At 39.6% G+C, this 23,160-nt stretch overlaps 1 protein-coding gene across 1 annotated transcript; it reads left to right on the top strand.

Moving 5' to 3' along the window:
- The first annotated feature begins 5,956 nt into the window (after positions 1–5,956).
- Positions 5,957–21,181, top strand: alg6 (ALG6 alpha-1,3-glucosyltransferase). The gene is made up of 14 exons (XM_027290080.1): positions 5,957–6,154; positions 6,434–6,518; positions 7,377–7,466; positions 7,683–7,771; positions 7,875–7,957; positions 8,456–8,520; positions 9,044–9,229; positions 10,032–10,167; positions 13,485–13,570; positions 15,047–15,131; positions 15,344–15,414; positions 16,581–16,649; positions 17,892–18,084; positions 19,865–21,181. Exons 1-14 carry the CDS (start codon positions 6,073–6,075, stop codon positions 20,060–20,062), a joined length of 1,518 nt encoding a protein of 505 aa, XP_027145881.1. The 5' UTR covers positions 5,957–6,072; the 3' UTR covers positions 20,063–21,181.
- The last annotated feature ends 1,979 nt before the right edge of the window (positions 21,182–23,160 follow it).

Below are 23,160 nucleotides of genomic sequence, written 5' to 3'. Positions count from 1 at the left end.
CTTAAATTGTTTGATATTAATGAGACATATATATTATTTTGATATAAATAAACCTTCACGGTATTGAAGCATAAAATAAATCAAAGGGAAGAAAATTGAAATTAGTTTTTCAGACATAAAATTCATCACGTCAAAGAAAGTTGTGTTAGCAGGTGAATGTTATGTGTCTGAATCTTTTTTTTTTAAAACTTAATATAATCATTAGCAGGCTGTCATATACAATTTTCATTATGTTAAATATTTGAAATGTACTTTTTATGCTTCATTTTTATTTATAATAATATGTTATCATTATTATTATATATAGAGTCAAAAAGGGAAATTGAATTATACTTTATTTAACGGCACCTAACAGCCATGCAGACATATCAACCCTTTTTCATTTTAGATTGTAGATTGTATTTTTGAAAAGAAGCAAAGAAATGTTTTGGGCATTACGCTTTAAATTAAATGACAATTATTGCCGAAGGTAATAAAAATATTAAAGGAAAAAAAACACACATATATGCATTTATATTTCGATGGATTGTAAATGGAAATAATCAATAAAAGGGGAATTATCATGTGAAAAAGAAGAAGATGTTACATCCTGACATTTAGTGCCATGAAGGTGGAGTTTTTCAAAGCGGGTATTTGCGGAATGTTTAGAGTTTGACAATATCATATTTTAGACGTAGAAATCCATGCAGATTAATGCAGTAAATAATGAAGCAGCCTAATTGTTTTTCAAAGCATATTCGCGGTAATGATCTCTGACTGGAAGGTCAACACTTTGGACACCTTTTAATTCACCATTGCATCTCCGCGCGTGTCGCTTTACAGGATATTCCGCGGCTTGGCGCACTATAAATGTAACAGTTTCGCAGTTGTGTCTGGCTAATCACTTTTACACAAACAGCAAATGGTGTGTGTGAGTGTGTGAGAGCGTGTATGTGTGTGTGTCTGTGTGTGTGAGAAGGGGGCTATAGGCGCTATATTTATCTGATCCCCATGAGAAAGAGAAAGGAGCCTCGCTCTCTGCTTCAGTTCACTCTCAGACACCGAAGAAGGTGCTGATGATGTAAGAGGCTTCTCCAGTGTCACCGCGGCGTTTCACTCAATAATATTATCATCAGTGGTCTATTATTATTATTATTATGACCAGTCCATTATTATTATTATTATTATGAATAATAGAGATACAAATAAAACACATGATATTATTGTGTTATAGGAAACCTGTTCACGCACAGCACAGGTTTTTGTCACCGGTGATCTTTCCTCTGATGGAAACACATGATGCTATAGAATAATAATAATAATAAATCTATATAGAAATATAGAAATTTTAGACGTTTTTGATTATTTTTGCCATTATATCTTCCCCACAATTCGACTAAAAGCTGGTGTTTAATATTCACACGGAGAGTTCAGAGAGGCTGTGAAAGCAGCAGAGGTCACTTCCAAGGGTTCAAGTCAGACTAAACACTTTGGATTAAAAGTGGATGTCACTGAATCCAGCTTCGTGAGTCATGAATTCCTAAAGAAAAACATCAAAGCATCTATGCATCACGAGTCAAACTTGCACTCGGTTAACACGTTTATAGCTGTCATATCAATTATTTTCCATCTCGGATTTATTTCCGTTGGAGCATGTGTGTGAGGCATGTGTGGTTTACACAGATCCAGGTTCAGCCTCTAACAAAGCACAAAGCGGGTCCTTAAAGCTAAACTCTCACGTGAATGTCTCGCTGGATGAGAGTGCCCGCAGTAAAAACGCACATGTAGACTCTCCCTGTGATGTGTGTGTAAGACAGAGAGAGAGTGTGTGTGTGTGTGTGTGTGTGTGTGATGTTGCACCGGTGATGCTGCAGGCTGACAACACGTCGGAATAGACGAGATTTAAGCCGCTAGGGGGCGTTAACTGGCATCTCTGGCTCTTCATCAGGGATATCAAAAATAAAAGAAATATTTAGGAAGACAGCACAACCTGAGATGACGGAGAATAAACCTCCCGGCACACCCTCTTCATCTATTTTTTGATTTTGTCCAGTAATGTATGTTAAGTACATCTTTAGGAGATGCAATCTAACGGAATATGCAGACATTAAGGAGGGAAAGAGGAATTCATATCTGGACTTAAATTGGCAATACATTTTTCCTAAATTAAAAGCGACATGAATATGTTAAATATTGTTGCCCACGTGCATCATAATCACAATTCATGCACAGCTTCATGGCATACTGGGTCATCGACACTGTTTTAGGGTCAAATAAGACAAATATTCATCTTTAGGAACACTAAAATGTTAATTAGATTCGACTCTTAAGGTTTAGCAAAAACATGATTAATAATTCTTCTTATATCCTGTGTTGAAAATACAATCCAGGTGTGAAACGGGCGATAATACCACCTTAAAATACATATTTAATTGTGTGACAGACAAGGATATTTTCTTCCAAAAACTGCAGTTTGTTTCACTGCTATGCTTTGAACTTTTTGTCAGTTGTTGTATCGAAAACAAACGCAGTTTTATTTTTGGTGCTGATTGGATGGCTTTGCGCTCATTCCAAGAGCAAACAGTCGCACTTGCGCGCGCACCCTCCCCATAATGACCAATGCAGCTGCGCGTGCATGTGCACAGGTGGAGAGAAGTCTGGCGTGTGGTTCCCACAGCTCCAACCAGTCAGTCTGTATTAGTATCAAGAGACAGTCTTTTATAAATGAAGTCCACACTGTGTGTTTGATTGATTGATTTGATCATTATCAGTTGCATGTTTAAATTGAGCTGGATGAGTATATTTAATAAGATAGAACAAAAAGTATGTTTATTTTGTTGCTGATCATGTCTTGTTTTGGGGAGTTTACAATTAACAATAACCGTGTTTTATTTATTCATAGAAACTGACTGAAGGCAGTGGATAAATGTTTCCAGGTGGTTCAGTGTGAAGACACGATTTTGGTTGTATGGTACAGTTCACCTATCTCTCACACACCTGTCACATTATGAGTGAACGCTCATCTTAATTAATGCTCACTAGTAGCATCTTGGCAAAGGTCATCACTCTGTGGTGATACAAAAGACTAAACAACATGAAGGCCTTTGTTTGCCATTAAAAACTGATAGATCTGAACCAAATATATCACAACAAAATGAGACATTTCGTTAAGAATCAGTTGCACTTTTTGCAAGATGATGGAAGTCATGCTATGACAGTGTTTCATCTGGTGAAAAAAGAGAAGTAAAGTTCAGACACATTACAGTTGCTGTGGTTGCTGTAGTTAATTCCCCATTGTGATTAATTTACTCACAAATGAAATGATCTCACACAAACATTTCGACCAAATTACAGCAAACCACGAGAGATCAGTATAATCGAAACGTGTGCGGAAAGCATTGCACCTGAAGGCTTTAATTGGATTATGTTGTCAACCTAAAACAATACTAAAGCATCAGTGATTCACATGTTTGAGTGTTTATGTGTATTTGATAAATATGCTGCTGACCTTTAAAGAATTTTAGGAATCAAACCCACGCACAAGCTCAGAGGATCACATAAACACCAGACACAACTAGTTGGGGGAAAAATTGTTACAGCAACACATATAATGTTGAATGAAAAATATCTCTTTTTGTCATTATATTAAATCATACATATACAACTTTACTGTACGGCATGCTGCTGAGTGAGCCAGCTGCAGTGAAGCCTGTCAGAGTGACCCCAGTGCAGCTGACTAATCCACTGATACTGTAAGTCTCATGAACCCAGGTTATTAAGTTGAAATAATCAGCTGCCCCGGAGCTTTCTGCAATAGATAGAGTTTGCCTTGTTGTCATGGACAGAAAGATTCAGTTTGCATTTCAATATCTCTCCAGTATCTATTTCAATTTGAACTTTTGCTCATGGGAAGTTTTTGTCAAAGTCAAGAAACTCATTAGCGTTTAGTTTTTGTCCGTGTCGCCTCCACTGTCATGTCCCACAGTGTGCTATCTGCGTTTTGTTTATCTACAAGAGAATAAATCGCTTGATGTTGCAATGTCACATTTTACATTTCAAGGGGACATGATATGAAGATGGATGCACCACTATCCGCTCGTCCCGTGCTGGATTTTTAAACATCTGGGTGATAACATTTTTCAAAAGAAAGGAGTTAGTGTGTTACCATCGACCTTTGAATCATTCTGCTCTGACACCAAACACCTCTAGAATAAGGAGTAATTTGAGCTACAAAACCTGAGACAAATCATTAAATGCATACCACAAATACTGCAATAAAATGCAGTTATACTGCAATTAAGAGCAGATCTATACTCCTAAAGAGTCATCATCTGGAGACAAAATTAGATTTGTTTTAAAGAAAAAAAGTGAGTTTTGACTTATTGGTTCTCCCATGCGAGACAAAAACACAGAAACAATTAAGTCTGACTTGCTGTAGCAAACTTGTATATATGATAGACTACATTGGCATTGGCAAGCAAGGCCCAAGCCTCCATAATAACTAGGTCATCTTCCACCACAAGCTATAGCCTTCTCCTGGGCGGAGATCATAGACAGTAAATGTAGGTACAGCAGTTACTGAATATTTAAAAAGGCATAGAGATGAAGCAATAAATGACAAAGTAAAGCTGGCGTGGCCAGGCATTAATAACTAATGGGTACCAGTGAGTTATAGGCTGCTGCCGTTGTAATGAAAGTGTCATTGCAAATCAGCAGTTGTCCGTGGTTATTATTATTTATGCATAATTGATGCCAGAACTACAAGGAACATGTCTCACCCAGCAAATCCCAACACCTTGGGAACAAAGATGATGGTGTCAACAGAAGAAAAGGTCACAGAGGAGAAAATGCCCCTGGGCTGAGATTTACATTGTGAGGGGAGGGCAAGGGCAGGCCTGCATCGTATAACCATGCACGTATCTGTGTACAGAAGGTTACAACAAACTAGTTACACATGAGACAACTGATCCTCTACTGCTCCATACTTGCTGTGAGTGTTGCTATGTCATGGTAAATGCCATAGTTTAAAATTAGATGTCATATGTGTCGTCAAAACAAGGATTTCAGTTCTCAGCATATGTTCTGAGGTATTCTAAGTATCTCAAATCATAAAAGCATATATTTATCATTAGTTAAATGATAGCAAAGGTCTACTTTACTGAGCTACTTTAAAGTAGCTCAGTTTAATACTGAGCTACTTTACATAATTCAGGAGTTATGCATTTGACATTTATACATTTCACTAAAGACATGCCAGATATTTTAAATATTGTCTTTTGGATTTGAAAGATATCTCATATGTTTATTTATAGCTTATATCATTGAATAAATGTCTCAAAATATAGTTATAAATGTTGCCTGCACGTTGTAGTCATAGTGATTAGTTATTGAGACCTATATATTTAAACTAACATACAGAAATAGATCAGTTTTATGTCACTAATAAAATAATTAAGGAATTTAATTCTTACACTGACAAGAAAAGGGTGGACTTCACTCATCATTTAATAATTTATGCATTGTGTTCCACGTGTTATTAGCCTGATTTGTTATTATATTATTGGAAATGCTCAATTGCTGCTAGATAAAAGACACTTCTTCAAGTTCTGACCTCTGAATTCAACATCAGTTACAGAGATATTAGTGGACCAACAGACCTTTAATAATCTACAATATCCATCAATTTGTCATCAAGCTCATCTGAACTGATGCTGTATTCAAAGCAGTTGGAAATTTTGGAACAATTTTGAATTCAAGTGTAGCACATATGATGTAACCAGATATTTAAAGGCAGCGGATAAAACTTAATTAATGTACTAAAGCTACAGTTACAACTCTTGATAAAGTTATTCTTCTTATTATCTTAAGTTACGCAGAGATGACTGGATGATTTGAAAACGTCGCCTTTCTCTAGGTGTCCCTGAATGCCTCACGGATCTCGGCGCCTCTGTCAGCGTGCAGTGGCCAATCATGAAGCGCAACGAAGGCTTGATGGGTGACGTATACAGGAAATGTAAACAGACTCGGACGCAGTGTCAATGAGCAGAATATTATTTTTGATTTCTCAGTTATTACATTTGACCCGGAGAAGTTATGCAGACGTGGAGTCTCGTGTCGGTTTGTGTGCTGCTCGGCGTCGTCGTGAGATGGGGCGTCTCGTTAAACTCATATTCAGGTAGGAAGTGTGTGTGTGTGTGTGTGTGTGTGTGTGTGTGTGTGTGTGTCTTAACGTTGACATGCGGCACCATTCACAGACTCACAAGTCTCTGTTTGAGGGAGGCTCGGTTCTGTTAGCATGCAGTCACTGGCCCTACACACCGCCTGTGTGTGTGTGTGTGTGTGTGTGTGTGTGTGTGTGTGTGTGTGTGTGTGTGTGTGTGTGTGGTCCCTGGCTGTCATTCATTGGTGGAGTTTCCCATTCACCAGACTAAACAGCTGAAATGTCTTTCTCCAGGGGCGGAGAAACCTCCCATGTACGGGGACTATGAAGCTCAAAGACACTGGCAAGAAGTGACCTACAACCTCCCTGTCCAGGAATGGTCAGTCTTTTCTAATTTTGAACTAATCCAAGCTCGTTCAGACTCCTGAAAGACTAAGAGCACTTTTGGGTTTTGACAGTAACCGGATGCTTTTGAAGCCTTGTAATGATCAGACTCAAAACACAGTCGTACGGTAATGTACTGATGCTGAGACACTTGATTAAAAAAAAAAAAAGATCTGCACATTACACTACTGTTTAACAGTTTTGGGTCGCCTGCTCCAAACTTGAGCATCAAAGTCAAATGTGCAAATTTAAAACAAACAGGTTCCTATTTCTGTGTTAAGCACAATAATACATAAACAAGCATAAAACAATAGGCATGTTGCATTAGTAAAGCTACTTTTAAAATAGAAATAGAAGGTTGATTTAAGGGTTACCACTACAGGAACCAAAGAAAAGCACACAGAATATCAGATAAAGATACCATGAGTTGATAAAACACGTCTTGAACTTGTTTAATCCAATCACTGAATGACTGCAGAGGGCCGAAAGAAGAACAGGTTCAACAGATATTCAGATACCAGTTGCACCATTGTGGTTCAATAATGGTCGGAGTCACTTGTTGAAGGATATTTTGAGGGGAAAGTGGTTACAACACTATTCTCCTCTGTCATACAATACTGTGGGGACATAAACTAAAGTTTTAAGTTTACACAGTTCCCTGGTGCCAAAACTATTTTGAATGTAAATGACACATTGTATGTTAAAATATCCATTAGCCTATAGAAGGAAAGAAGAAAGACATCAGTATAACAGGTGACCCCACCTAATCCAGGATGTCTACCTTAGATCGCATCCCATTTTAATGAGAATTTGTGTTTCAAAATAAATATATGTAACATTTGTGCCCATGCAGGTACTTCAACACCACTGAGAATGACTTGAACTACTGGGGACTTGACTACCCCCCTCTGACTGCCTACCACAGCCTGATCTGTGCTTACATGTACGTAGCGATTATTATTTAGAGCGTATGTTTTACATGACATCTCTACTTTAGTATATTGACAAAAAGGGCAGGTTCACAGAGTTTCCATGTTGTCAAGTTTTAATATGTTATATATTGCTATTCTACATGCTTTTGTATTCTATTCTATGTAGCATGGGTATTTTTAAAGCGTCCCCTTTTCTCTTTGATTCTGGCATCTATAATTTCCTGCAGAGCCAAGATAATAAACCCTGAGTGGGTGGAGCTCCACAAATCCAGAGGATATGAAAGCCCAGCGCACAAGTTATTCATGAGAGCTACAGGTACACTAACCATGAGAAAATAAAGTGAAGATCTACTTGGTCCATATCTACAAACATAGATATGGCATAATATCTTCATAACTTCTCTGTTTTTTTTTTCCAGTCCTGGTGGCAGATTTGTTGATATACATCCCTGCTGTGGTTTTATACTGTTTGTATCTGACTGATGGATCGTCTAAGAAAAAGGTAACACGCACTTGCCCAGTATGCCATGACATAACGACCTAACGGTTTTTTCAGCTAAAGACCCAAATGAGCCACATTTTCCTCTTAGTCTGAGAACCCACCCTTATTTAAAACTAATTACAGTGCTGGTCATCCAAATTGGAGAATTATGAAGTCATTATTGCAATATCATGTGATGCCATTACATTTTCCAGGAAATTACTACGTTTCAGTGGGTATAACTTCATTTACAGTACAATCAATTAAGAGGGATATTCTGTAATATTCTGACTGTGTCTTAAATGATCAAACAGTTATTACAAGATCTGTAGCTGCAGCAGACATGTACCAGCTTTGAGCTTTCATCTGAAAAAGGCAGAACTAGGAGAAGCTATCACTGCATGCATTACCCTTTGTTCAGTGTATGGTGGAACAGGCTCTTTGATGTGGGTATGGACTATGGTTAGATTTTTATCTATGTTTAACTTCAACCAACTTCTAAATGCTCCTTTTCTCCAGGTTTCCACTCTGTTCTGCTTCCTTCTGTACCCAGGGTTAATCCTCATTGACTACGGGCATTTCCAGTATCCTTTATGTACTATTTATTCTCTGTGATATCATTATATTAAATAGTATATTAAGTAAGTATACTTTGTCTTAGCCTTTGTAGCACTTTGACTTGAATTGACCGAAGGATTTAAAACATTTTTTTGGCAATTTGACAACTGGAATTTTGTTATTGTAGATGTACTGTATACCACTAAATGAGGGTGTTCTAAACGGCGTTATTGGAACAAAAACTTATTTGTTGTCCACATATAACATGTGGACATCAGATGCTTTTGTTCTTACCTGCTCCTCTATTAGATATGAAATGGAAAGATACACAAGCTGACATGGGACACAGTTATCTGATTTGATTTTATCACGATAGAATGATACAACAATTAAAAAGAGTCATGCAGAGCTAGGTTTCTCAAGATTGTTGTTATTCATACACTATTTTCTAAGGTACTTAGATATATCAGCACACTGAATTGTTTATCTCCACTTAAAAAAGTCTTGACCTTCTACACGGAGACACAATATTGAACTTAACCATCTCAGGTACAATGGAGTGAGTCTGGGTTTCGCCCTGTGGGGGGTTCTGGCTCTCGGTCTGGGCTGGGATGCGTTTGGCTCCATGGCCTTTTGCCTGGCTCTCAACTACAAACAGATGGAACTGTACCACGCTCTACCCTTTTTCTGCTACCTGCTGGGGAAGTGTATCAAACTGGGCCCGATGGGGCGAGGGTGAGTCTGTTTGTTGTTTACAGTAGTGGTTCCCAACATGGTTTGTGCAGCGTTCTCACAAAGTAAGAAAGTAGGAGACGACCTCCAGATATTCTTTTTGTAGTTAGTTAAGATCACAACTCCTGCCACAACAAAGCCACCGCTGGCGTAGTTCTGGCAAGAGGATTTATTTTTGTGCCTGTGAAGTCTGTTCAGGACTGTTCAACCGGATATTGTTTTGGTTATATTGTTTCACCACTCTGCGTAGAAGAGTCAGCTGAGTGCTTGAGGCAGATATGTAATGTCAGTCTATACGAGAGCGGTGTCCTCAGGAGAGCCGCAGAATGACTGAGGTAATCAGATTGGATGCTGTTACTAGTGTGTCCAGTGTCTGTTTATCTAGTAACAATGTACCAAGGGCATTTAGTAGCAAATGGAGAGCTGGATTAGAAGGGCCGGGGGGAAGATATGTCCAGATGACACTCTCGCCATGCCCAAACTCCTCAGCTATGCTGTGTGTGCAACTTAACCAGCAGCTTCACAGTTACAGCTGACAAGATAGCCTGACCTACACCGAAGACTTTCAGCTGATGCATGGCTTTCACTGCATTCCTCAACACAAGGGTCAAATCCCAAATTTAGGACCTGCAGACAGTATGTACTAATTGTTTGAGGAATGCCTGTAGACGTAGACAAACTTATAGCTAATGTCAACATTTGTATTTTTTAGAAGAAGTTACATTTTTGTTAGGAATTGCCTATTTTTTCATTAATTTTGTACCTTCTGATGGTCTGTCCACTCTGTGTGACCCTCTTCATGTAGGTTTTTCCTGTTGGTGAGAATTGCTGCAACTGTGTTGGTGACTTTTGCCCTCTGCTGGTTGCCCTTCCTGTCTGACCCCAGTCAAGCCTTGCAGGTGGTCAGGAGGATCTTTCCCGTGGCTCGTGGTCTGTTTGAGGTACAGTAAAGTTTCCTGAATGAAAACCACATCTGAGAATCTCTATCTTACGACTCAGTCCTATTAAAAAAAAACAAAAAAAAACAGTTGTGCTCCTGTTATGAGAGGGTCTAAGAATAGGGGCTCTCTACACACAATCCCAATTCATCATTTGAATTAATTAAAGTGGAAGAAGGTAATATCTCCCGACAGATCGTGAAGATACAAGCTCAATATATAGGCTAACTAATGTTAGACCACCATAGTCTGGAGAGACAGAAAACAAAAAAAAGTTAGACAGATAAAATAATTGAATGCCGTGATGCCGTTATGTGTCTTTTTACCCTAAAGCCTGGTGCTGTGTTGAATATCAATACTGTCATCAACTTGACTTTGGTTTGTGGCTACACTGTAGGACGTTTGGTTGCTAAATGTTATGTAAGAAGTCAGTATTTTAATGTCATCAAAACAATAAAACAAGGAGGGTGGTCACAAAAGGGAGTTTTTATTTCTTTCTTCTGAAGGGAGAGTGTTGTGACTTTTCTGGGAGAGTCTTTTTTCAATTTATTTTTGTCATCTGAGGTTGACTCATTGCGTGTGGTAATAATAAAAATAGTTTATCTATAAACTGTATTTTCACAATTTTCTTATTTTTAAATATATATATATAAATATATACTGTGATAGTGGTTTATTTTTGTTATTTACAATAAACATTTGGCCCTAATATGATCATATCATACAATACTAGACCCTTCTGTCAATCAGTTTGTGATGAATTAACTCCTTTTTAATGTCAGTAGCAGTGTGAATGAAATGCCCCTGAAGTGGTGTCTTTATTTCCCTTAATTTCTTGTCATTTCAACAGAATGTTATTGCGAGACACAACACAGCGATAGATCATTCTAAATTGTAATCCATTTGAATTTTTAGTAAATCTTTGTTTGTACCTACTTCAGGATGAGTCAAGATTCACTATTTTCTAGGAAGTGATATTTTTCTAATAAATTAAAGCCCCCTCTTCATGGGGATTTTAACAGTTTAAAGCACAAGGCTGTGACCCACACCTCCTATAAAAGTCATACACAAACTTTGCGGCACTCCTGTCACACACATCGGTCCGTACTCTCAGCGTGGTAAACACGCTTACACCCACCAGTGCTTAGCTGGTGGGAAATAGATACCCTGTAGGATCAAAGAAAACAGAGGAATAAAATGGTGAAAGGTCAGGAGATCAGTTTCACTCTATCTCTGGGAGGTGTCTGGGGTCGGGATGTACACCAGAAGGATATAGATAAATCGAACTAATTTATGGCCTGGGTCTTTTCAGCACTTCATAGCGCTGCCATGTTCTAGCCATATGGACTGATGAGTGGGGCCAACACTACACTTAAAGGCGTATCAGAGCACATCCAACAACTGTTGCCTGCTGCAGACTTCGTCTTTGGAAAGCTTATGAGTGTGTTAGACTGTTTCATAGCGCACATATTTGTATGTTGTGCTCAGTCAGTTGATCTGGTAGCCTCTGGAAGAAAAAGGAGGGACAGGAATATGATATTAATGTGAAAGAAAGTGATAGTGAATGGTGAGAAAGAGTACTTCATAGACTTCAGCTGGCAGCGTTGAAAGCTGTCATGGAAGAAGCACAGGTAAAGTAACTGTGTGTGTGTGTTTCCGTGTGTGATTGACAGCTCAGAGGCAAAGGTTTGCAGCTCTCATTTCTGAAACCCTGTACCCCCTTGGTCCTGGTCCCTGAGGTGGCACCCACCACAAGGTGTCACGGATGTGAGAAGTAATTGAAAATTCTACCGGGGGAGCAGATGGCAGCATGCGCTGTGGCAGTATTTGTTCAACAAAATGATGCAAACATAATACACAGGGTGTGAGAGACACTATACTCCCCTGTGACGACAGCACGAGAGGCTGCCCGGGCGGCTCGTCCTGAACTAATTGTGAAATTGCGCACGTAAGCAGAAGCTCTGGACAAGGGGGACAGGGGTGAGAAGGGGTGGTGGTGGGGAAGAAGAGGAGGGCTGGTGACTGGTGCTCGTGGCAGCTTCTGGGCTGGAGCAGTTGTAAGTTTACCCACTGAGCTGCATTCTGGCGTCTCACGTTGCTGCCTGCGCACAAAAATGGCACCAAATGCTTCTCCCTGTGAAATTCCATGCTAGCTTATAGGTGAAGGAGCCGCCACTGCTCTCACCCCCCCCACTCTTACATTTGCCGATGCCCCCCTCACCCCCACTTCGTTCATGTGTTGCCTTCAGGCAGCGTCCAGGAACATTCCCGTAGCGGTTATTTGGAGCAGGGAGCCGGAGAGGAAAGAGAGATGGAAGGGGCTGAGACAACACAACACTGGACAGCCCAGTGCTGCTGACTAGGCTGCCATTAAGATCCACACAGCTGTGCTGCGAGCAGCTGTAGCACGGAGGAGAGAGAGAGAGGAAGCCAGAAATAGTTTTTTCTAGACAGGGCCACACACTGAAACCATTCACAGTGGAATCATAAAGCTGATCTAGGCACGCTGTCTCTGTGTTGTGTGATATCATGGTGCACAGTGGCGGCTTGAGCTTCAATATCATCTGATCCCCGCACAACTGCTTAAGCACTTAAATCAACTGAATCTCACAGCAACGCCCTCCTCATCTCTTATAAACCACAAGTACTTTTAGGCCGGTGACATATCTTCCATATCATTCACAAACCTTAAAGATCTGATTTCACAAGTTATTTATAAAAACAATATACACGTGATACAGCCGAACATGAGAGGAGAAGTTTAATTTGAGCTGAAATGATTAATCAATTAGCTAAAGGACAGAAATTGCAGTTTTGTTTTTTCACTATTTTCTGACATCTTCTTAATCAATTAATGAGTTACTTGATGAAATAATTTAGAAATAAAACAATTGGCAGAGTTATTGATGATGAAAATGATTGGTAGTTGTAGCCCTAGTTTCAGTGAAATGGTTTAAATAGAGAATTGTTAAACATATTGACATTCTGTATTTGATGCGGCGCTCTGTGGTTGGTCTGTATTTGCTGGTTATGCAGAAACTACTCTTGTTTGACACTTGACCTTGTGTCCTCAAGTTTACAAATAAGTCCCATGACAGGGGAGCAAATTTACGATGGAGAGTTACGTACGAATGTCCCTCTGGAATTTTTATTGCACTTTCAGAGAGGAAATAATGACTTATAGCAATGGCACAGCTTTCTCTTCAAAATAGCGTTCTGTCTTTTTCTTTCTTTTACACAGGCATCAAAGTATATGTTGGATTTGATTTGTGTTGTTGTTGTTTTCATCTGATAATTTCTGTGTGTGTGCGTGTGGACAGGATAAAGTGGCCAACACATGGTGCAGCTTGAACATCCTGATAAAGATCAGATCCATTCTGTCCAGTGACTCCCAGATCTACCTCAGGTAATCCTTCTATCCACCTAACAAGCTTTCACTTGTTCCTCCATTGTTCACGGCTTCCTTCTCTCTTTTTCTCTATCCTTCTGTCTTTCTTTTCTTTGACTCTGTCCATCATGTCTCTTGTTTACACTCCTTTCATTTTCTGGGAAAGTGGGAGCTCACTCAAGGGAATGAAGACCGTGATCCAGCAGGGTGGAAATAAGATCATCCCCCGAGGAAACGTCTTGTGAGGAACTTTTGAACATGAAGTCACAGCTGTCTTTGGAAATGTGGTGACAAGAGGCTGAATTGCCCAGGAGCTATTGAAACATGTGTCATATACAGAGATAGAAGCAGAGTAAATCAGCCTGATGGTATGGATTATGTTCTTTACTGGATGATATGATGATATTCTTAATTAATCGTGCCATCAGTGGGGGGCCTCCCACCCCATGCAGCATCCTAGGAAGTGTTTACATATGTTATTTTTACATAAAGCTGAGAACCTGTCTGATCGCAGTGAGAAAAAGTCGATGCAACAGTTGTGTCATGGTGGAGCCTGCTTAAATAACCCAGCACGCTAAATTTAGGGGTCCTGTGTTCGCAGCATGGACACGTTTCTGCCAGACTGCTAAGTCCGGGGATCAAGTTGGACTTCTTTGACTGTAGTGCATTTCAAACCAATGAAAAACACTCTTGTCTTTTTGGCACAGGGAGTGGATTGCTAAATGTCCTGGTGTGGGTGTACTGTGTACATAGAATGAATCAGCTGTGAAAAGTGATCCATGTCCTTCCGGACAACAAAACCCTGCCCTACACATAACACACGCATAACACACTCGCTTTCGTACACACTAAATACCCTCTTACTGCTTTCTTTATTGCTGCTATCTACTACTTTTACCATCATCTTTCTCTGTCTGTGACGAACTACCAACACTTTGTTGCCCTCGCGCCTCGCTGCCTGACCTCTCGGCACATTCACACCGACACATAGTCACTCTCTTCCTGTGCCTCCACCCCTAGCAGGTGACAATTGAAGGGTTAAACTAATGCCTGCTAACCCTGAGAAGGGGCCAGTATTTGGTCATTTCCCACATAGCAGAGGTCTTAGCTTGCAGAGCAGGCATCGTCTAAAAAACAAAAGAGAGACGGATCCACGGTTTTGATTCGACATATTGATGTTTGCATCAAGTGCCACTGACTGAAACTGAATCTGGATTTGATGTTTGTGTGTGTTTTTGTCATTCTAGCAAAATAGTAAAAGCTTTTCAGCTATGTGGTTTAACAAAAATAAAGATGACCGTGTAAGCCTGGAATTATGTACAAATGCAATTATTCATATTGACTCCAAACTGATTGTATACTCTACATATCTTTTGCTGTCTAATATTATTTTGTCCATCTCCCAATGGCCCTTTTTTTTGAAAATTGTTTTGTGCATTTAATTGTTTTTGACGGCGCTGACGTGAGGTAATCTGACTTTGTATTGTTTTTCAGTATGGCCTGCACTCTCCTGGCAATCCTACCGTCCTCTGTCAGACTCCTGATGAAGCCCACATTCTGGCAGTTTAAACTGGCCTTAGTAAGTGGCATCCAAAACAACAGCAATGTACAGACCTTCCCCTTACAGAGAGACGAGGGCTGGGCTCAAATCAGTAATTTATTAATTTTAATTTGTTGAGGATCTAACTTGTATATTTTATAGATTTAGTATTATATGTCACTGCCTCTATGTATCCAGTAATATTGCTTAAAAACAGTAGTCGTACTAATAATTTTGAATGTCTTTTTTAGGCTAATTCATCCCTGGCGTTTTTCCTCTTCTCCTATCAAGTCCACGAGAAGTCCATCCTCTTGGCTGCCTTGTAAGTACAGAGGTAATAACAGTAACTTCTCGAGGCTTTTGTCCCACTGGGTGATTTGTCGACGTGTGACAGCAGCAACGGTGCTTTTTCTATCTTGTAGTGGTATCTCAAATATTCATGAGTATAGATTTAATTTCTGCCCACAGAGGAACCATTCGTCTGGTCCCCACCTCAAATCTGGGTTTATGTCCTGCAGATTGTTAATGAGACGAATACATGTGCACTCTGTAAAAGTGACGTCATCCTGCTGCTGTACTCCCAGAGTTGCAGAGGAACAGTCTATTTAAGAAACAGACTTGCTAACTGAGGGGTTGTTCACCTCTGTCATCATACTCTATTGTCATGATATGCGCTGCGGTGGGTGTCACCGTCAGGTCATATTTAACAGAGGAAATGCAGCACTTGCACACGTGAGCATAAAGTCGTGCGTGCGATTCATTACCATTTACCTCCATATGTATGAATCTGTGGCGGCTGTAGGCAGAGAGTGAGGTCTGGCATAGATTTGACAGCGAGGGATTTGGTTCCTAGATCTGGGCTCATCTATTAATCTAGATTAGGGTAGATTGTTGCTTTATTAACTATTGAGTTATATCTCCCACCTGTCCCCCCAAATCAATCAGTAATGCATGTCCAGGGATTAGGAAAGAATGGCAGGCAGCAGCTCGGGGCGTTGTTTGCGCAGGATCAATTATTGGGCTGTAACAGGATCGCCAAAGAGCACTGGCTGTAATTATGGGCTCAGGGACCAGTGGAAAGTGCCCCCCTCAGAGCGCCGTGTACAACTAGCATTGGCTAGCAATGACACAGGCAAAAGATAGACACACACATAATGTGTCATGAAGTTATAATTTTAACACTGTAACTTCTTGGCAAAACTTTTGAAATTGAATATTAATGTTAATAAACAAGTTATTGAAGGTCTTACTGTACCATACATGCTAGTACAGTCACAGTAAAGGGCAGACACTGACCGCCTTGTGAGAAGACTGTCAATAATCGATGTCCTATCGGGTTAGTTGCTTTAATATGACACATGATATCAGTTCACATCCACCTCCGACCTAACATAGCCTCACTTCCTGTCTTACTGTAAAATAATATTGAATGGTACTTACTGTGGAGTGTGTTTAACACTGAGTATATCCAACTTTAATCTTTTCTAGGCCTGTGTGTCTCCTGCTCAGTGACCTCCCCTTGACAGTTATTTGGTTCCTGCAGGCCTCTACATTCAGGTAAGACTATGTGGAAGAGGGTAACAGGGTATTTTCTGTATTATATATTTTTTTGTCTGCTCAAAGCTTCACTAATTTGTCGCTTCTTTCTAGTTTTTTAAAGGAAAGCTCTAATAGTTTTTAAGAAAATGTGCTTATTTAGACTGGAGGAAAGCTCTAATAGTTTTTAAGAAAATGTGCTTATTTAGACTGGAAACAGAGGGAAACAGCTAGCCCCGCTTTGTCTTAACATAACTAAATCCACCCACCAGATCTGTCACTTGTGGCCACAAGTTGCACAAAGTTAAGCGCACAGACCACATAACTGGAGGGTCCAGGGTTTGAATCTGGCGTCTGGGCCCACTGTTAACTATAAGACGTGAAACAGCCATCGAAAGAATCCCAAAAAGCTAAATCGATCTATGATACGGATTGAGCTGAGGACCATGAATGGAAAAAGACAAGTAGTGCTGCAAATGTTGTCTAACTTTCACCAGCTGTTGTTAAATTCTTCCGGCAGCACTAATTGTTGTGTGTGTGGTTTAGTATAAGGATATGTGGGGATTACATGGCATAGTCTGCATGCCTGGTGTCTAAGTGTGCGTTGTGTCGGGACAGGAGGTCATTCTGTAGCTGCTTCTCAGTACAGTCTAACTTCACATTATCTGCATCCTCTACACACTCTGCCATTTAAAAAAAATACATCTTTTGTCAGCATAATTGGCTGAATGGGTGCTCAACCATAGCAATTTTAAGAGGACAGAATGCAGCCAGTCTGTTTTAAATTGAGGAAGTATGTATTTCTAAATTGTTAAACATTTATCTGCTGAATGGGGCTTTTTTGTTGGAGTAAAAATCAGAATGAGTGGTTTGTTGTGAGGGGATAGGTTTTTATAAGCTGGGGTGACGTGCGATTTACCATGAGTCAACTGTTGTTCTTGTCCATGCCCCTCTGCTAAACTAAGATAAGCTGGGCATGAGTGTCAGAGCCATCTCTCCCCAGGGGACTGACTGCTTATGCAGGCCTGCTGGATAAAAGCTACGTGGTTTACTGTTGTCGCTCTCTCCACAAATACTGATACTGAACTTAACGATGCATCCTTGGATGTATGTAAAAATCCCATCACTATCATGAAGTGTGTTTATCTGTATTCCATTGTAAGAGTGCAACTCTTGCTCACTCTGTTTAGAGTCATATGTTGCTCTAAAGACATCAGCAAATGTGTAAATTGTGAACTGTAATGCACCATTGTTTCTGTGCAGCATGCTGCCTCTGTTTCTGAAGGACGGTCTGCTGGTGCCCTATGTCGTGACCTCGCTGGCCTTCCTCTTCTTCAGCATCTATCTGCTGTCTGCGCTGGAGCACTGCTCAGAGGAAGAGCTGCGACTGGGAGCCTATCACAAGCTGCTTTTCTTTCTACCCAAACTGGACCTGGCCTGTATTGTAAGATGGAAGGTCAGCGTTGTATGAGTACAATACACAGCACTGATTTTGTGGTCTGCAAGTCAAAAGACATTTATTTGTAAATCATTTAGCCATTTATATTCCTCAAAATATAATAGTTTAATGGTGTGTGCCTTGTGTTACATGTGAAATATGAAGGAGATGAAAACACTCGACTAAGTTTTGATGTAGCTAACATTTGACTCTGCTCTGACAGTCTCCTCATCGCTCCGATGACTCTATATTACATCCATGACCGCTCCGCATAGATATGATGTAACCTTCCTCGCATTAATACATGAAACAAAAAGACATGTCATTTTACGTTTTCTGCAGTGTTTTTCACCGGTGGTGAAAAGGTGCAACTTGTGCCCTTTTAATTACGTGAAATTGTTGCGCCCTCCTCTTCTGCTTGTGTGTGGAGATTTGGAGCCACCTACTGCTCATCTTGTAAACCAACTCCTAATATTCGCGTAACGGTAGTGGATGAAAACAAGCATTCGTTTTACATTTTGCGTTTCTTACTTTTTTTGACACCACTAGGAGTCGCCAGATTGGCAAATTTTCTGATCCTACAAAAAGGTGAACAGTAGACAGAGTAGCTCCAGTGATTTTGCTGCTTGATTAAGTTAATGTCAGCACATGGGGAGAGGAGGATGTACAGCTGATACATTTGTAATAAGGAGGGTGCTGATTACAGGTTCCCAGGTGGCCTGTACTTTGAAAGTGGCACTAGACCTGAATTGCAACCGTGTGAGAAGATATACCCAACTGTATAAATAAAGATCATGTGCTGCTGTAAGCTGTGTAAGCTGTCCAGGGATGAAAGCCGCTGCCAGCCAAAGAATTATTTATCACTTATTTAAGTTTCCACAACGTCTGAAGTGGCTGCACTGCCAGCCCCTTAGCGACAGGGGCACCGGTAGGGTGTCAGAGATTAAGAGGAGGTGTCTTTTTATAGAGCGTGTCATTAACACAGGTTTGCCTAGATATATTTATTTACACAAGCAGCATAAATAGCGAGCCCCAATGAAGGCGATAAGGTTTCATGGGTTTGGGGTGGCAGGGAGGCTGTGGGCATGAGGTGCTTCCTCCATCTTACTCACTGACTTATCTCTGGGTCATAAAGTCCAAATAGACACATGAATGATATCACTCTCACCAACATATCTGTTTGCAACTCTGTAACAAGGCAAAAAGTAGTTATGTAGGACTTAATTCAGATGGGCCATTCTGCAAGCCTTCATCTTTTCTTTATAGCACCTCTCAAATGACCAGTTTGATGGAAGTCATCCAAGTGATAAATACGCAGTGTGATTTGAGAGCTCTTTCAAATTAATTCATTGGTTTGATATTATAGTTGCACTTAAAATTAAGGGAAAAGCTAATAGTTTGTTCTTAGCCTGAGGTGTGCAGTCTTTCCTTTGTTTTACGAGGAACAGTTTCTGGTAGGGAATATCAATTCAGTCATCACAAAAAAAACAGCTTGGACACTGGAGTTGTCTACAATAATGAGAATTTCACCAAGCTGTGACATCCTAAAATTTAGCCCCTAGACCAGGTCAAATAATCTTAACTTTCACCTCTTGGCAGATAGATTTTTCTGTGGTTGTCACAATCACCTGTGTTCAATGTTCCATACTTGGTTTACACAGTGAAATATGAATCATGTCCACAACAACATAGCAAGCTAAATTTCTGATAAGATTTGGTTAAAAGCTAGTAGTTGACCTTAAGTTGAGATTTGTCAAGCTAATATAATTCATAGCCATTCTGTCTGCCTCTGTTACAGTTCTACATCAGCGTCGCAGCCATGGCTGGTCTGAGCATCGTGAGTGTAGCGCTGGTTCCTCCACCACATCTACCCGACTTGTTTCCTGTGTTGGTGTCTACTACTGGTTTCCTGCACTTCCTGGGAACATTTATATATTTCAACATAGTCCAGTTCAGCGGGCCACCCAGCAGGAAGAACCAGAAGAAGAACGACTGAATGGTGCCAAAGGTAGTGACATACACAACAGGAGACTAAGATAATTTTGCGTCAGAAAAGCAGGTGTCATGTCTTAATGTGCATGAAGGCTGTCCCCAGTGCAAATAACAACTGTACAGCTACAGCAATCAACCTAGCAAAAGAAAAGTAATTGAAAATCTCTTTAAAGTCCATTTTTAAGTGAAACATTTGATGGTTCCAGCTTCTTCAATACACGTTTTCTGCTTTTCCTCTACTTGCATTACAGTAAAATGATTATCTTTCAGTTTAAGACTGTTGCTGATGATGATATCACCTTGGGTGCTCTCTCTTTTTGATGCTAATTTGTCAGTTTGCTTATTTTATAGACCGAATGTTTTTGTAAGAAGATAATCAAATGAAAATAAATAATAATTAATCGATAATGAAAATAATCGTCAGTTGTAGCCCAACACAAATGCTGATAAGGCATATTATATTAAGAGCTGTGACAGGAAAAGGAAGCGATATTTCTCCAGTTTGGACCAAACTAATTCATGAAATCATCCTCTCTGTTACGAAAACTCATTCCAGCCTTTACTTGTACTTTTTCTTTAACATGATGTGACTTCATGTGAAACATACCTCTATTCTCTTCAATTCTTTTTTGCTTGGACCAATAACACTTCACTCTTCAAACCTCTCTTGCTGGCTAATCTCACAAGTACAACGAGGCAAGTGTTGTGCAGCCAACACATGTGACTTAAGATGTGTTCTGTGCCTTTATGCTTAAGCTGCAAGAGGTGGCTACAATAAAAGGAACACCTGTTGTAATGTTCAGTTAATGTACAAAGGCCATGGAGAGGTGTTGATTTAATTTTGTTGTAGCTTTTAAAGCCATAATAGGTGATGGTGTTAGACTTAATGAATTTGTTTGGTGTTCCTGTTCCTTATTTTGTCCACCCTCAGTGTGCCTGTTCTGGGGATTGTGATTGAAACAAATACCTGATGGGACTGAACTGAGATCTAGCAGTAAAGGTTTATCATTATGTATTCATGTTAACTTTTTTTACAGGTTCCTACTGTATATTTTTTACCCATTGCTGAAGTTATTTTGTACAAACTTAGTTTTTGTGAAAATAAATACAATTTCTCAATGACCTAAAGTGAACATCAGTTTTATTGCAGCATTGTTAAATGATTAGATTTCGAGCAGCTTCATATAAACTGTCTACATTTACCAAGTAGTCCGCTAAATCACCCCTAACAGTCTGGCAGAGACAGAGCCAATAATTGGATAGAAATTATATCTTTCAAAGCTTTTACTCAACATCATTAAATATTCATTACAAGTCCTAGATACTACAAGGGTCCTGCACAAAAGACCTGTTCATTTAAAACAAAACCAGTGACAGGACAGGCCTTAAAAAGAAATGATGGAAGGTGACATATCTGAACATAATGCTATAAAGTTGAAATACCACAGAAAAAGGTACAAGCAATTTCTTTCTCCAATCTCTGAGCCAGTTAATGACGGGCATAAAAAAATCCATTACAACTATAAATGTTATCAGGTCAGTGAGGGTTGCCTGTGCATCTGAGGCTCCAGGCCGGTAGCCAATAATGGGCCACGGGGACAAATAGGAACCCAAGATCTGAGTTAACTGTTGCTACAATGGAACATGAACACAAGCGGCCAATTAGAGGTGGTGTGAAAGGTGCTGGTTTGCCCTTTTATTACACATGTTATTACACAAGTCATGGCTATTCATTTAGAAAGATGTGAAAAATAAGAATTTACTACCCCAGCTCTGAAATGGGAAGGTAAATTAGTAATATTAGTAAATTAGTGTTATAGTACAGGTAAACAACTAGTAGAACGGGAGTATAATATTCAAAATATTCACATTATTAATTCTGGTCTACTTACAATGAAATTAAAGTGTCAAAAAATAAGTTGAATAACTGATGACAAGAAAGTGTTATTTCCATGACAACCGGACAACTGTGCGATAGGATCAAAAGTTGCAGAAGATTAATTTATTGTATCATAAGTTATTTATAAAGCAAAAATCTCAACATTTTTTGGCTTGAGATTCTCAAATCTGAGGATTTTGTGTATCTGACATGACATTTATGTTTTATGTTTATTCTAATGTAATCTAATATAATAATGTAATATCTTTGGGGTTTTGTCTGTTGCTTGGATAAAAAAACGGCAATCTAATGACATCACTTTGGAATATTGGTACATTTTTATTTTAACACTAAGAATTAGTTTGGAAATAGATTAGAAGGTCAAGAGTTCACACATGAAATATGTTGTACATCAATTTAGAAAAAAGCCATATATATAACCCAGATAAACAAAAGGTAATACACTGCAGTATGTGTCATAACACTCCCTGTAACAGAACAGTAATATTAAAGCTACAAAATCTAATACTTATTGAACCAAACTGCCTTGTGTGGTTGTGTTTACACTGCTCTGTTATAACCGATTTGAAACAGATTAGGTTTGCAGTTGGAACTCGTACATGAATGTCCCATTCAACAATTTCCAGTTCATGAACTTCTGGTGTTTAAAAAGGGTTAAATAATTACACAGCCATTTTCAAGCCACACTGAAAATAAGGCTTCTGTTACCACCTAGTCTCTGACTGGTTATCCAGGATGCACATTCCCAGTTTTTGTGAAGTTCTAAACCTCAACTAGAGGCAATAAGCAGATAGTGCTCCCCCACAGCTAAAACTGTGCTAATGAGGGATGTAAATCTAAAAATAAAGTAAATCTCCTGAATTGACCCCAGATTATTAATATGTATTATTACTAGAATAAGAAGAGCAGCTAATGTTTTTAGATCCCAAGCTACAGTAAAAACCATTGAGATTATGTGATGCAACAGGGGTCGTGAGGGGGGTACTAAAAGCACCACGGATCCTTCTATCAATCTCTAAAGGGCCTTGTATCAAAACATTAGTTTTGTTTATGGGCGTGCTGGCTTTGTCCTTCACGTGGCCTCTAAGGGCGATAAAGTGAGAGTTACACGATCCACCTTAGGCAGAAATAGGAAATGTTGCTGTGAACACCAGCTGTTGCTTAGGTCGACTCGGGCAGTGAGAGGCCTCGGCCTTCCCAGG

This window comes from Larimichthys crocea, chromosome XVII (genome assembly GCF_000972845.2).
Source record: "Larimichthys crocea isolate SSNF chromosome XVII, L_crocea_2.0, whole genome shotgun sequence".
Classification (NCBI taxonomy): domain Eukaryota; kingdom Metazoa; phylum Chordata; class Actinopteri; family Sciaenidae; genus Larimichthys; species Larimichthys crocea.
Note: the sequence above shows the minus strand (reverse complement) of the source record. Positions and strands in the feature narration are given on the sequence as shown.

Coding starts and splice junctions, on each gene's coding strand:
- alg6 (XM_027290080.1), top strand. CDS start 6,073: ATGCAGACGTGGAGTCTCGTGTCGGTTTGTGTGCTGCTCGGCGTCGTC. Junction 6,155..6,433: donor CTCGTTAAACTCATATTCAG/GTAGGAAGTGTG, acceptor GTCTTTCTCCAG/GGGCGGAGAAACCTCCCATG. Junction 7,772..7,874: donor GTTATTCATGAGAGCTACAG/GTACACTAACCA, acceptor TTTTTTTTCCAG/TCCTGGTGGCAGATTTGTTG.